The sequence below is a fragment of the Antedon mediterranea genome, chromosome 5, assembly GCF_964355755.1.
Source record: "Antedon mediterranea chromosome 5, ecAntMedi1.1, whole genome shotgun sequence".
In the NCBI taxonomy this organism is placed as follows: Eukaryota; Metazoa; Echinodermata; class Crinoidea; order Comatulida; family Antedonidae; genus Antedon; species Antedon mediterranea.
In genome coordinates this window covers 28,741,091-28,754,518 of record NC_092674.1, presented here as the reverse complement: position 1 = coordinate 28,754,518, position 13,428 = coordinate 28,741,091, and the positions used below count along the sequence as shown (strand labels likewise).

Genomic DNA, 13,428 nt, shown 5'->3' with positions numbered 1-13,428 from the left:
GTTTAGGCATAATCATTGATTAAACTAAGTGGGGAAAAAATCCCAAAAGCAAAAGCTTGTGTGAGTGAGGCATGAAGGTATACCTCCATGTGTGTGGGGCAACCCATAAAACTAAAAAAGAAAACAGGACAACACGGTAACCGGAAACAGGACAAAAATGTAATGACTCACTAGTTTTTAGAGTACCAAAAAACTGTTAAAGCAAATTAACATTAGAGGTGTCGTTTAAACTCTTCTTTTGACGACGGGGGAACTGGTAGTACATTATCCCATAGTTTTAGACCAGTGAACTGGAGGTCCAATGTAACTTATAAGTTTTGTAAAATTTGGTTTGCCTCTTAATCAAAGCCCGGTTGCTCTCTCTCTCTCTCTCCCCCCCCCCCTCCCCTCTCTCTCTCTCTCTCTCTCTCCTCGAGATAAAAGATATGGGGACCGGGTCTAAATTATAAATATAATAATCTAAAAGGCAAAAAAACTGGTTACACATTTACCAAACATCGAATCGTAGCCCGCATGGGCTTTTTTTTTTTTTTTTTACTATATTGAATGAGGGTGATCCATCCAGCTGATTGCTGATCATTAGGGACCCTCAAAGAGGTTCACAAGACAAACATATACACAAGATGCTCTACATGAAAGTCTTATTACAAGTCTTTGGGAATGGAGTTGTAATTTTGTCTATAGACAAAATCCTAACATGTGACAGGACTTGAACCCAGGATCCTTGGAGTGGTAGCCAAGCATCATAACCACCAAGACACTTTTATAGACAATGCTGCCGCTACATTGAAATACCATGATTTGAGACAGTCACACTGAAATAGGTAGAACAACAACATGCAATCAAGGTACCATGAAAAACAATACATTGTAGAATAAATTAGGCCTAGGCTTGGTTTGAGTTAGGAGGTCATGATTATTGATATAACACGACAATATTCAAGCGAATTCTTAATTGGCATTCACACTATATCTCGAAATGAAGCAGCCCATATACTATCGTGAATACAATCGGATCACTGTTTTGCCAAATGTAAGCTAATCATATAATAATCATCAAAAGAAGCCCAGGCTTGGTTTTTCGAGATTAGGCCTACTTTTTATTTAGATTTATTAAATTATAAAAATTATTTATGTAGTTTTATTTTTTAAGATGGAGTAAAGGGAAAAAGAAAAAAACTTTGATCCTAATATCATCTAATTTACTCTACAAATTTGATCAAACCATCAACTAAACCATAATTTATTTTAACATAATGTACACGATTATTTTATTTTAATGAATTCACGTGCAAATTCCACAAGACGCAGATGATGCCATGGTGACAATGACGTGAACAGAAACCAATAGGCAATTTATAATAGCTTTTCTGTAATCAACTCTTGATTACGTTTTAAAGCTACTTATAATTGTAGGTGGCGCTATCCAATTTTATATAACAGCTAGCAATTCATTGTTTATTTTTCATGCGTCAGTGACTCACGAGATACAATTGCGATTTCGTTTTCGTCGTAACTGGGGGGTCTACATTTAAAAAAAATACTGGGCCTAGGACGATTGTGAAGGTAAGAATAATAAACTGTGATATAGGAAAACGTTTTAATGTATAGGATCTATATATTTATCTGAAATTCCTGCCTGTGTGTAGTCTTATAGGGCCCAGGCTCTAGGTAGCCAAGCCTAAAATTATGCCAAGCCCGATCGACCGAGGGAGAATCAAGCAAGGAAGGAGGAGGCATGGAAGACAGATTATGTTAACATGTTAATTATTGCCTGTATCATCAGTGCTTAAAACACCCAAATAATACAATTGTGAATATTATTACTGTAGGCATATTATATTATAAAGGTATAGGCCTACTATTTATATTATATTAAATACATTGTAGGCCTATTTAATTAAATATAAGGAAGTTAAATTAAATTTATATCCTAACTACAAAGTACAAACAACAATGTTTTCTTGTTCAGCTGTTTTGATATGGCATCTCTTCTAAGTGAGGATTCGTGCCATTTTGTTGAAAATGAGCCTTGTTGTCATCCAGTAGAAGAGGATGATGAAAATATTGAGTTTGAACCCAAGGAACCAAAGGTAAGGAATGACACCCAGATGAGAAACCTAAAATATTAAATAATATAAATTATGAATACTCCTGCCACTAATTTCAATGAGGAAATGAATAAATAAAAATATTATGTTCAATAGTTTGTACTTAAAACTGTTTTTATTTATTATTACAGTATTATTACACAAAATATTTAGCAATTTTACCATAAATGTTTTCATTCAATTGACACCATAACAGAGCAAAACTTGCATATTATTAATTGTTTTTTTTTCATTTTCAGAAAAGTCGTGTGAAGCAGTCCATCCACAAGTCATTTTTTATCTTAGGTGGAGTTATCATAATCTTTGTTGCCATCAGAAACACACTGACATGGCATCTACAGAGGTGCTGGGGAGCATCTGGTGACTTCTGGCAAGCTCTCTGGGCCCAAGTGTATGATTACTTTGAAGGAGATAAATGGATTATAGGTTTTTGGGGTATGAAACAAACTTGTGTCTTTAAAAAATTAAAAATTGAACATCAAACCTTAATCTTAAAAACAATGCCATATTCAAGTGTGATATGCTCAAATATGGTAGTGATATCATCATGCCCATATATGGGCACATCACATTTTTGTCACATAAAGTTTGATAATGTAGACAGAGTATTTCATTTCACACAAACAAAATTGTTTCTCTGAAGTGTGTACAATACATAATATTATCATTCTGTTTATAGGATTCTCAAATAACTACAGTCAACTCTTACAAATTGACCTTTCAACATCAAGGTCACAATTATATAATTGCTAGTTACAACATTGGCAAGCAGCCAAACTATACAGGAATTCATCTGCTGGGCAATATAATAGTGTAATCCGTTTTTCTATATAAATATGATGATGTAATTTTATCAATTGTTGGCTTCTTGCCAAATCACTGTTTTTATATTTTGTCATTGCATATAATGTAATTTGTATTGCTTTCCCATAAAATGATTGTTTAAATCTAGATCTAAATTTAAATCCACCAAGTTTTTCTTGATTTTCACTAAATTATTTTTTAGGAACTAATGTGGTAGCTTGTGTAATCTTTTGGTACCTGAACGCCTTCTTTCTGTTTGTGGATATAACAGGCAGGCCATCCTTCCTGAGATCTTACAAAATCCAAGCCGACAAAAATGTTCCAGTAAGTAACAGTTTCAGACCTCCGAATTCTCTCAGTAATTGCAGGAGTCTCACAATATCCCGGTATACAAAAAAAAATATTTTGTTTTTTAAAAACCCTGTTAAAATTGTGAGCAAATGCAGATATTTTAAAATAGGTGTTATGGGTTCTCTGGGTTAAAATATTGCTGCAATGATTGTCGCTTGTTGTAGCAATATTTAGCAAATGGCAGAGTCGCTCGATTTTGATACACGTACAAAAAAAATTTGTTATGATGTTCAGGAGTATGATTATTTTTTATACTTTCTTAATCAACTATAATATCTTAATTGTATTTTATACTTTTTAGGTAAAAAAGCCACAACTAATAAAAGCATTGAAAGTAGTGCTGTTTAACCAACTTGTAGTCAGTACTCTTTTCACACTCGCTTGCATGCCGTTGATGGAGTGGAGGTGCAATAGTGTTGTCAGAGAGCTACCAACATTCTCATGGGTGCTTGTGGAATTGGCTGTGTTTCTCATTGTTGAAGAGATAGGGTTTTATTACTCGCACAGGTAAAGCCAAAAGTCATAAATAATTTTACAGCTCACAAACATTTATTTGCAACTGGATAATGGACAATACAGTGTTGCCTACTGTATTATAAATATTTATACAACCAGGCCATTTTATCATACATATATAAATTGAAGGGATCAAAATTATTCCAATGCAGTTCAGTAACTACATTTTTGGTTAACCTGTTTAAGCAATTTTTAGGAGTTTTATCATATGCCTCAAAACTACTAAATTAATATTTTATTGCAGTAAAAAATTTTGCAGTGCAGTAACTGCACGAGAATAATTTTGACAAGATCCCTACAAATTTTTCTACACTATCAAACTAATTTGACAAGAAAAGTGCGATGTGCCCAAATATGGTAGTGATATGACATCATAATGTCCATATATGGACATCACATTTTTTTTGTCACAAAGTTTGACAGAGCTTTAGTAATGAATATGAGACAGTATTATATTATCAACATTATAAAAATCTAAAATTGTATTACAGACTTTTGCACCATCCCTTAATCTACAAGCATGTACACAAACTCCACCATGAATGGACATCACCAATTGGACTGACCGCTATCTATGCTCATCCCGTTGAGCATATTGTATCAAGCCTTCTTCCATCATCTCTTGGACCTATCATCATGGGATCCCACATTGCTACTATATGGATGTGGTTTATTATGGTCATCTCGTCAGCGGTCAATGCTCACTGTGGATACCATTTGCCGTTTTTCCCATCGCCAGAAGCTCACGACTTCCATCATTTAAAGTATGTTCTGGTAGCGATAAGTAAAGTTTTTTATAATGAAAAATAATAATTGCACTAATACACTACTTTAATAATAAAGATGATTATGAGTGAAATACTTGGTTAAAAACCTGAAGGCATCCTACTAATATTTATTTTAATTGATTGGTTTAAAGTGTTTGCCACAAAAAGACATGCATTTCCATTCTACATATTATGTATACATTAATGTATCTTGGTGCTTGCCTTCCAATTCCAATGTCCAGGGTTCAATCCCGGCCTAGTGTCAGAGTTCAATCCCGGCCTAGTGTCAGAGTTCAATCCTGGCCTAGTGTCAGGGTTCAATCCTGGCCTAGTGTCAGGGTTCAATCCCTAGTGTTCTTTCTACTCCATTCCCCAATCATCAATAAGCATGATAAAATTATTTATTTACAGTTTATCGATTCCTGTAATTGTCAAGTTTCTCGTGTTGAATGCGTACATTTATTTGAATATTATGTTATTTACAGATTCACCAATTGCTTTGGCACGCTAGGAATCTTGGATCGTCTACACGGCACTGACGTTTTGTTCCGCAAGAGTAAGCAATACGATCGCCACATCCTTCTGACCAATCTAACACCCGTTGCTGCTACCTTCCCTGACAGCCCTAAAAAATCAAAATAATGTGCTATAAGAAAGATACTCAAAATGTTAAATTATGTTAAATAAACCAAACATAGATTAAGTGCGTGTTGGGTAATAATTTGTGTGTTAATTAAGGTTTATAGAAACTGATTAAGGTTTAAGTCCACCATCTAAATCTTTGAAATTCTTACTAATGCTCCTATACAGTAGAGCTCCTCTTTTGGCACCCTTATTAAGGGGACATTTTCCTGTGAAATCAACTAGAGGAAACACAACACTATGGTCAACCCATATTTAGTGGACCTCCTATTTAGGGAACATTTTCCCGTGAAATCAACAATATAACACTAGGGTCAACCCATATTTAGGAGACTCCTCTATTAGTATTAAAGGGGAACGTTTCTTTGGTTCAGAAGGTGTCCCTTAATAGAGGTTCTACTGTATCAGTCAGAATAGCTCTATTCTTACTAAATATCATAGTCAATATATTTATATTTTTAATGTGGAGAGTTCAAAATACAGTTAATTATACAAAGAGCTTAAAGCTCTGTCTACACTATCAAACTAGTTTGACCAAAAAAATGTTATGTGCCCAAATATGGTAGTGATGTACCTAAATATGGCACTCCTATGATATAATCATGTCCATATATGGGCACATCACATTTTTTGTCACAAAGTTTGTGTGACAGAGCTTTAAGTTTAGTGAAATTGTTTGCGGTTGTTTAATATTCTAATGTTTATGTATTGGTGTCAATTTGTAGTCGTGATAATTTACTGGTACCCTTGTAATTCTTATTCTAATAACTAAATGTGTTTAATTCATTACTAACTCACATCATACTGGCATATTGTATACAGTATGAGCAATGAAATTACAAAATGCTTTGCTTTAAAAGAGTGTTGTAGGGATTCAAACCATCGACAAGGGTTGAATTTAGTCCAAAATTGACACACTGCCATGATTTAGATCATAATTGTATAATTTATTTTTCATTTATTTCATCTATTGAAGGGCATTCAATAAGATAGTTAAGTACATATATAAGTATTTAAGCTATAAAATATTTATTTATATATTTATTTAAATTACAATTAAATATAATAAATAAAATACTAAAATAACCACATAAATAAGGCGCCAATTATATATTTTCTCGGTTTTTAACATAAATGTTGACAAAATATAATCTCCTCTGTTCACCCTGCCCTTATTTGGGAAGATTATTTATTATGGATCTCAATGCTATTAGTGTCTCCATTTTGACTTAATGTTTAAGAAATATAGCTTGCAATGAGTTGACCAATCGCAAGCGACAGTTCGGATGATCCATCACTTGTGATTGGTCCACTCACTTGCGGTGCGCCTACGTCATTGCTTTGCGTCTTGTGGAAACCAAGCTTTTGCCTATTCTTCACAAACTTCATTATATATAAACATTCGCATTAGAAACTATTTTGTAGATATTATTTTAAATGATTATATTATAATAATAATTGCTGTGTAATAATATTATTATGCCGTCAATGCAAAATATTAACATTCTCATATTTTATGCAAATATAAATACGTTATTTACCCTTTTATGTTGTTCATGTATAAACAGACGCCAAACAAGACGATACATAATTATAGCCTAGTGAATTATGGACGGATAGATAAGCAGTTGATAGTTGAAGCTACGCATAACATAGACGATATTACTAATATGTATATAATGTCACTTAGAATGTTATCTGTGATTGTAAGTAGAATAAATCGTATCGATTTGAAAACAGATATATAAAAGCATTGAGATTTATTTTGCGCTATACAAATTTAAAACCATTTAACCATTAAAACGTTGTTTAGTTGTACACCTTCTGTGGCACTGCCCTGACAAAATAGCCCTTTCAAGAAATGTAAAGGTGTTGGTTTCCCAGTTGAAGCTGGTACTTACAAGAAAGGCCGCGTGAAGGCCACGTTTATCCTCCTCTTTTTTAACGCATAAATTTAAGTATAGTAGGGAAAACCGAAGTTCTGGGAGGAAAACCCCCATCCAAACTAAAAACATCGGCCAACTGACAGAAGTAGAACTACTAGTAGCATACTTCTACCCGGTGTCATCACCGACACAATCATTTCTACTCAAAAACTTACCAGATGACAAATTAAATAACTTTACCGTCGTACCAAAAAAAAGAACAACAAAGTGCGTAGAAAACAAAATGAGACACGAAGATTTGATTGATCGAAAAACGTCGATGTTATATTCCATGACGTAAAACGGTCACTCAGACCGGTTGTGCAGGGCCAAAATAATGCACCCGCGTTCAATATGATGATCTTCGTTGTTACAATGTTGTACTGTTGCTACGTTGGAAGTTGAAGAAAATTGTTTCCAAAATTCATGGTCTAAAAACGCGTCTCAAAATCGAAGATTGTTGTTACTGTTTGTTGTAGCGAAATCCAAATAAAATGTTTTTAGGCCTATAGCCAAAACATTTAAAAAGTAAAGCGCGAACGAAGAATGTCGTTGAAAAAAATAAGAAATTTATTGTTGAGTTGAGAAAAAACCAAATATCTGGAAAAACAAAAAACGAAGAAAAATCTAATCTGTAGTATAAACAATGATGACGTAATAGGGCAACATCTAACGTACAGACACAAAAACACTACGGTATACCACAACACTAATTGCCGAATATAAAAAAACAGTACCAGGATATGATACCTCTGGAGTATGATAGGCCTATACAGTTTTAGACTCACAATTACGTAATATTGCAAGACAAAAGATATGAACATATCTTAATTCACACTGATAACATTTTAACTATAGGCAGGCCTACTCTTTATTTTAGTTAAGCCAGTGTTCATATATCACTCACCTTATAGGCCTACTTTTGTCGCTATTTTTTCCACCAAGTTTCCCCTCTTCGGAATAAAATAATGTGAATTGGAGAATCCCTGTGAATGCGCAGGTGCATTTGATATTTAAATGTTGGCATTCTGTGTATAAGCATTTTGATTGGCTTAGAATTCAATTACAAGTACGTTATACAAGTGTGTACCAAATTCCAAATTCTAATGACTATAGCGAGTACAAAGCGGGTTTCAAAATGTATCTCATAACAGGATTACTTTACTCAAGTTTCAGCCCGATCGGAACAATAATCGTGATTTTTATGGCATTTTTTATAAATTGTTTTATTGTATTTTAATTCACAGTAACGTTGTTTTTACTAATGACACCGGAGTATTTCTTATTTCATAACCCCGCAATTCCTGAAATTACAAACATTAAAATACATATTCCCTTCTAATATAAACACAACAGGCACAGAACATGGATACTAAACCGCCCGGTGATATAATAACAATTTAAAACGATTTGATGATTTGAAACGATAAAGAAAAAATGTACCGGTACCCTACTATATAATATATAAATAATTTAATAGTATATAACTTATTATAAGATATAGCGAATAGCTGTTTAATATTATAGTGTTCTACAAACAGTAGGCCTACAAATACTTTTATTTTATACTTTTATACAAATTTTTATATTTAGAATATGTAAATATCCTTGTAATTCAGCTTTGGCTGCGATGACGATATTTGAAATAAATGAAATGAAATAAAAATGAAAATACGAATATAATGGAGGCTATACTAGGATGCGGGTCTCGTTTTGCTACGACGTACTACAAATACGCCTCCTATAATTAACCACGCACGCGTCATATAACTTTCAACCAATCAAGTTCAAGAATTCGTACAAGCGTGTGACGTATGTATAGTATACCACGTGGTTTTTAGGTTTACTGTGTCCGGTGAATTCGTTGTCATTAATATTCACTTTATATTTAATCTGATTGCAAATTATAGCACTACCAGCAAAATGGAAATGTATGCGCAACCAAGATACTTACTGCAAGGCCGTATAAACATAGCACTGTCTGCTGTATATCTAGATTCCAATACAATTAATTATGCGATATAGCGCATCGTCACATTGTTTAGTTTCATGTGATCGACATCATCATCTACAGGAACATTCACATGACAACATCCGGGCACTGGACACAAGACAGTAGTAGAAATGATACCACGGTTAATTGAAAAGGTATTTTAATTAATTTGTATTTCATTTCCTTTGCTTAACTAGCCAGTTAAGTCAGTGCCGCCTAATTTATTTTTTAGACACAAGATTATGTTAGGTTGCGATCGGTTAAAAAACTCAAATGCTTGAAAAATAAATACGTAAAATACGTTGCCTTATTAAGACGTATAATAATACGTAAATCTTCTAATACTACACTACAATACAAGCGTTTTGTATGTTAGGTTCAGTACAGGATCAGAAAAAAAAATGCAACAAAACTTATCTGCCTGATGACAATAGAGGGGGCACTTTATTGTTGTTGTTTTTATTTTGACGTCCATATTAAAAAATCCCCCGAATTTGTCAGTTCATATTGGTTTAAACTCGTTTTCTTTTATTTCTCATAGTGATAATCGTTAGTAAACTTATCATGGTAAGGTTGTTTATAGTCAATAGTATTGTTAGTTAGTAATTAGTGACAGTAATTCATAAATATCATGACATGATGGGTATATATGTGTTGTTGCTTTGTTTAAGAACGTACCCAATTTTTATTTGGACATCAGTAGTGCATCCGAATTTGACAGCTGTTAATTGATTTTTAATTTCCTCATATAGGACTAGCATTATCGTTTAGTAAAATGTTTATGGTAAGAATTAGTTTAGGAGTAAAATAGTTGGAATAACCATTCATGGAGCAGCAACTCCCTGCATGGAGTAAGTATACTAAAACGTGTATTGAGAGATAAGAGTGATAGTAAGCCCATCTCCACAATCCCCATAGAAAAGATAGGTTGGTCTTGAATGAAAACTTTTCTTTATAAAATAGCTATTGGGAGACCAAATTTTAGCCAATCACCTGAGGGAAAGAAAGAGAAAAAAGTTCATCCTTGATATTAATATTAAAGAATATAAAATATAGGTTAAAATTACTTAAAGATATTTTGTCCCCCTGAAAAAAATATTTTATATTGTTGATTATTCCATTTTAATGTTGTTCACTTTGACCAAAAATTGGATCACCAAAAAAATATTTATCTAAAAAAAACTGTAATTTAAAGCAAAACAGTCAAATTGGCTGTCAATGACCTTTTGGTTAAATTTAACTGCTGGTTGTTTTGTCTTTTTATAAGTGGAATCATTGTTTTTGTTGGCTTTTTTCCTATGGAAGTGAATAACTTCATAAAAACTAAAAAATGGCCTATTCAAAGTCTGATTTTATAAATCTTTATTTTTCATGATTTTGGGGGACAATACATCTTTAATGCATAAGCATTTTTTATACTACTGTGTTATGTTAATATTTGATATCCTGACAGGCTGGCAGAATTGCCCGTTCATTGGACTCTGTTCGAAGTGCAGCGATTATGATTGGTTCATCTTTGATCATCTTGGCGTGTATGCATAACTCTTTCACATGGCACTTGCAGCAGTTTTGGGGGTCTTCTAAGAACTTCTGGGAAACGGTCTGGTACACATGTCAATGGTTGTGTGGCAGGAACAACTTTGTCACTTTCGTATTTGGTAAGATATTTTAGAAAGTCATGCATGTTGATTAAGGGTGTTAGGTTGTGTGTTGCACTCTCTGACAACTAGAACTACTTTTTGATATCTATTTTTATCAAGGCTAATAATATTATGTGTTAAGCTCTCTCTACACTATCAGACTTTATGTGACAAAAAAAAAAAAATGTGATGTACACATATATGGACATGATGATGTCATATCACTACCATATGAAACTAGTTTGATAGTGTAGACAGAGCTTTAGCTTTAGAAGACAAAATATGTACTCTTTACCTTTTGACAATTATTTATGTTTAATTAAATGATGCAATAATTTCTTTGTTTTCTAGGTTCTCAAGTTATCACTGCTGTACTGCTTTTTTGGCCTCTCAATGCATTTTTGATGTACACAGATCTTAGAGGAAAAGATAGCGTTCTTTACAAGTTCAAAGTTCAAGCAGACAAGAATGTTCCAGTGAGTGTTTTAGATTAATTTGTTCGCCTATTAACATTGGTACCTTTATTATTGTTTTTTTAACAATAATCATTTCTTTTTTTTTGCATCATACAGGTGGACAAAGCTCGACTAAAAGAGGCGTGTCTTGTGGTGTTATTTAACCAGGTGTTCAGTATACCTATCACAGCAGTCTTGTACCCGTTGATGGTTAAAAGGGCAAACATCTTCTCATCCCAACTTCCAACCTTTCAGCGTGTACTTCTCGATCTTGTGGTGTCCGTCATCGCTGTTGAATTTGCCTTTTATTATTCCCACAGGTAAAGCATTCTCTTGTTTTACAGTCAGTACGCCTTTATTGAATACATTGACTTTTTTAGTGCATTGTGGGATTTTTTGTTCTCTTCTCTGGGCCCATGCACATGTGATAAACAATACATATTTCAGTAAAGTTACACAGTATGAAGTCCATATAGTGTTAATAAATTAGTTACTCTATAGATAATACTTTAGTATTGTGTTAAGCTCTGTCTACACTATTAAACTAGTTGGACAATAAAAGTTTTATGTGCCCAAATATGGTAGTGATAATCCCAAATATGGGAGTGACATCATCAAGTCCATATATGGGCCCATCACATTTATTTTGTCAAATACAATTTGATAGTGTAGACAGAGCCTTAAAGATCACTAACAATGAAACAATGAGGTATACAGAGAGAATTTATATTAAATAGCATAAGAAATCATTGTGGGATATGTTAAATTTTTTAATTTATTTTTTTGTAGATTCTTACATCATCCTTCTGTATACAAATGGATCCACAAGAAGCATCACCAATGGACAGCTCCTGTCGGCATCATCTCATTGTACGCACACCCCATTGAGCATGTCCTCTCAAATTTCCTTCCAGTGGCACTCGGACCAATGATCATGGGCAGTCACATGATGACCACTTGGCTGTGGTTCCTCCTGGCTATTTTTACAACTGTCATTGTCCATTCTGGTTACCATCTTCCGTTGATGCCCTCACCAGAAGCCCATGACTTCCACCATTTGAAGTAAGTGTTTGTTGCTGAATATATGAACTTGATGAATAGCAACCACAGCCAATAAAGACACAGATATTCCAAATGTTTCGTAAGTTCTGTCTACACTATCATAGTTTGACAAAAAAAAAATCTGATGTGCCCAAATATGGACATGATGATGTCATACCACTACCATATTTAGGCACATCACACTTTTATTGTCAAACTAGTTTGATAGTTTAGACAGAGCTTTTAATGTTTGTATATCCGTCTCTACCTGTCTTTTCAGACTTTCAATTAACTAACATTGCAAATGACGTCATGCTTTACATAAATTGTCTGCATTATGTTTCCCCAGGTTCACCAACAACTATGGTGTGTTAGGTTTTTTGGATCGATTGCACAACACCGACAACCTGTTCAGAGAGACAAAGCAATTCCAACGACACATTTTTCTCTTTGGTATTTCTCCGATCACGGAAAGTTTCCCTGATGATCCAAAGCTGTGTAACAGCCCTTGTAAACAATTCGACGAATAATAAACGATTTGCTGTGTTATTTTTGTTCGAGATGGATAGATAAAATAATAGATTAAAAAAAAGTAAAGTACAGTAAACCAAATATGCTGAAAAAAATATCGCTTTTTAGTTTTCAGTTCCATTATTAGAAATGTATACCAAATTTTGGAGCTTCTTACAGTGCAGTATGTAATTAATAGAAAATGATTCAATTTCAATTGAGTTAAAAATGACCACAATATAATAGTTTTTAAAAATTAAAAAATGTATAAGTAAGCAGCCCGAGATTTTATTTTTATTAAGCACATATAATGCAATTTCATTAAGTAACATAAATGAGACAAAAGACTACTTGCTGACTGAAAATAATAAACCAAATAAGTATGGTTTGGTATGGTACATTACAGACAGATTGATGTATTTAAAAAAAAGAAAACATTTTTATTTTAATATTACATACAGTAATAATTATATCATTGCTATTTATCTTTGGTATACGAATGTGTGTACTATTTTATTTCTATTTATTTATTTCTGGTAAAACATTTTAAAACGTTCTATCGTAAAGCAAATAAAGATTTTATGTCAAATGAATGAAATGTCTTAACATTATTATCGTTGTATTATATATTTGCATGCATTTCTTTAAAAAGTTTTGTACCAAAAATAATAGG

At 33.2% G+C, this 13,428-nt stretch overlaps 2 protein-coding genes across 2 annotated transcripts; both read left to right on the top strand.

The window, feature by feature from the left end:
* Positions 1-1,479: 1,479 nt before the first annotated feature.
* Positions 1,480-6,932, top strand: LOC140050281 (fatty acid hydroxylase domain-containing protein 2-like). Its single transcript, XM_072095402.1, has 7 exons — positions 1,480-1,566; positions 1,973-2,093; positions 2,351-2,546; positions 3,118-3,239; positions 3,568-3,773; positions 4,274-4,546; positions 5,035-6,932. Exons 2-7 carry the CDS (start codon positions 1,983-1,985, stop codon positions 5,189-5,191), a joined length of 1,065 nt encoding a protein of 354 aa, XP_071951503.1. The 5' UTR covers positions 1,480-1,566; positions 1,973-1,982; the 3' UTR covers positions 5,192-6,932.
* A 2,633-nt stretch (positions 6,933-9,565) lies between these two features.
* On the top strand, positions 9,566-13,359 carry LOC140050278 (fatty acid hydroxylase domain-containing protein 2-like). Its single transcript, XM_072095398.1, has 6 exons — positions 9,566-9,676; positions 10,563-10,767; positions 11,101-11,225; positions 11,322-11,524; positions 11,994-12,266; positions 12,595-13,359. The coding sequence occupies exons 1-6, from the start codon at positions 9,674-9,676 to the stop codon at positions 12,773-12,775; spliced, it is 990 nt and encodes a 329-aa protein (XP_071951499.1). The 5' UTR covers positions 9,566-9,673; the 3' UTR covers positions 12,776-13,359.
* Positions 13,360-13,428: the final 69 nt, after the last annotated feature.

Coding starts and splice junctions, on each gene's coding strand:
- LOC140050281 (XM_072095402.1), top strand. CDS start 1,983: ATGGCATCTCTTCTAAGTGAGGATTCGTGCCATTTTGTTGAAAATGAG. Junction 2,094..2,350: donor TTGAACCCAAGGAACCAAAG/GTAAGGAATGAC, acceptor TTTCATTTTCAG/AAAAGTCGTGTGAAGCAGTC. Junction 4,547..5,034: donor CACGACTTCCATCATTTAAA/GTATGTTCTGGT, acceptor TGTTATTTACAG/ATTCACCAATTGCTTTGGCA.
- LOC140050278 (XM_072095398.1), top strand. Junction 10,768..11,100: donor CTTTGTCACTTTCGTATTTG/GTAAGATATTTT, acceptor TTTGTTTTCTAG/GTTCTCAAGTTATCACTGCT. Junction 12,267..12,594: donor CATGACTTCCACCATTTGAA/GTAAGTGTTTGT, acceptor ATGTTTCCCCAG/GTTCACCAACAACTATGGTG.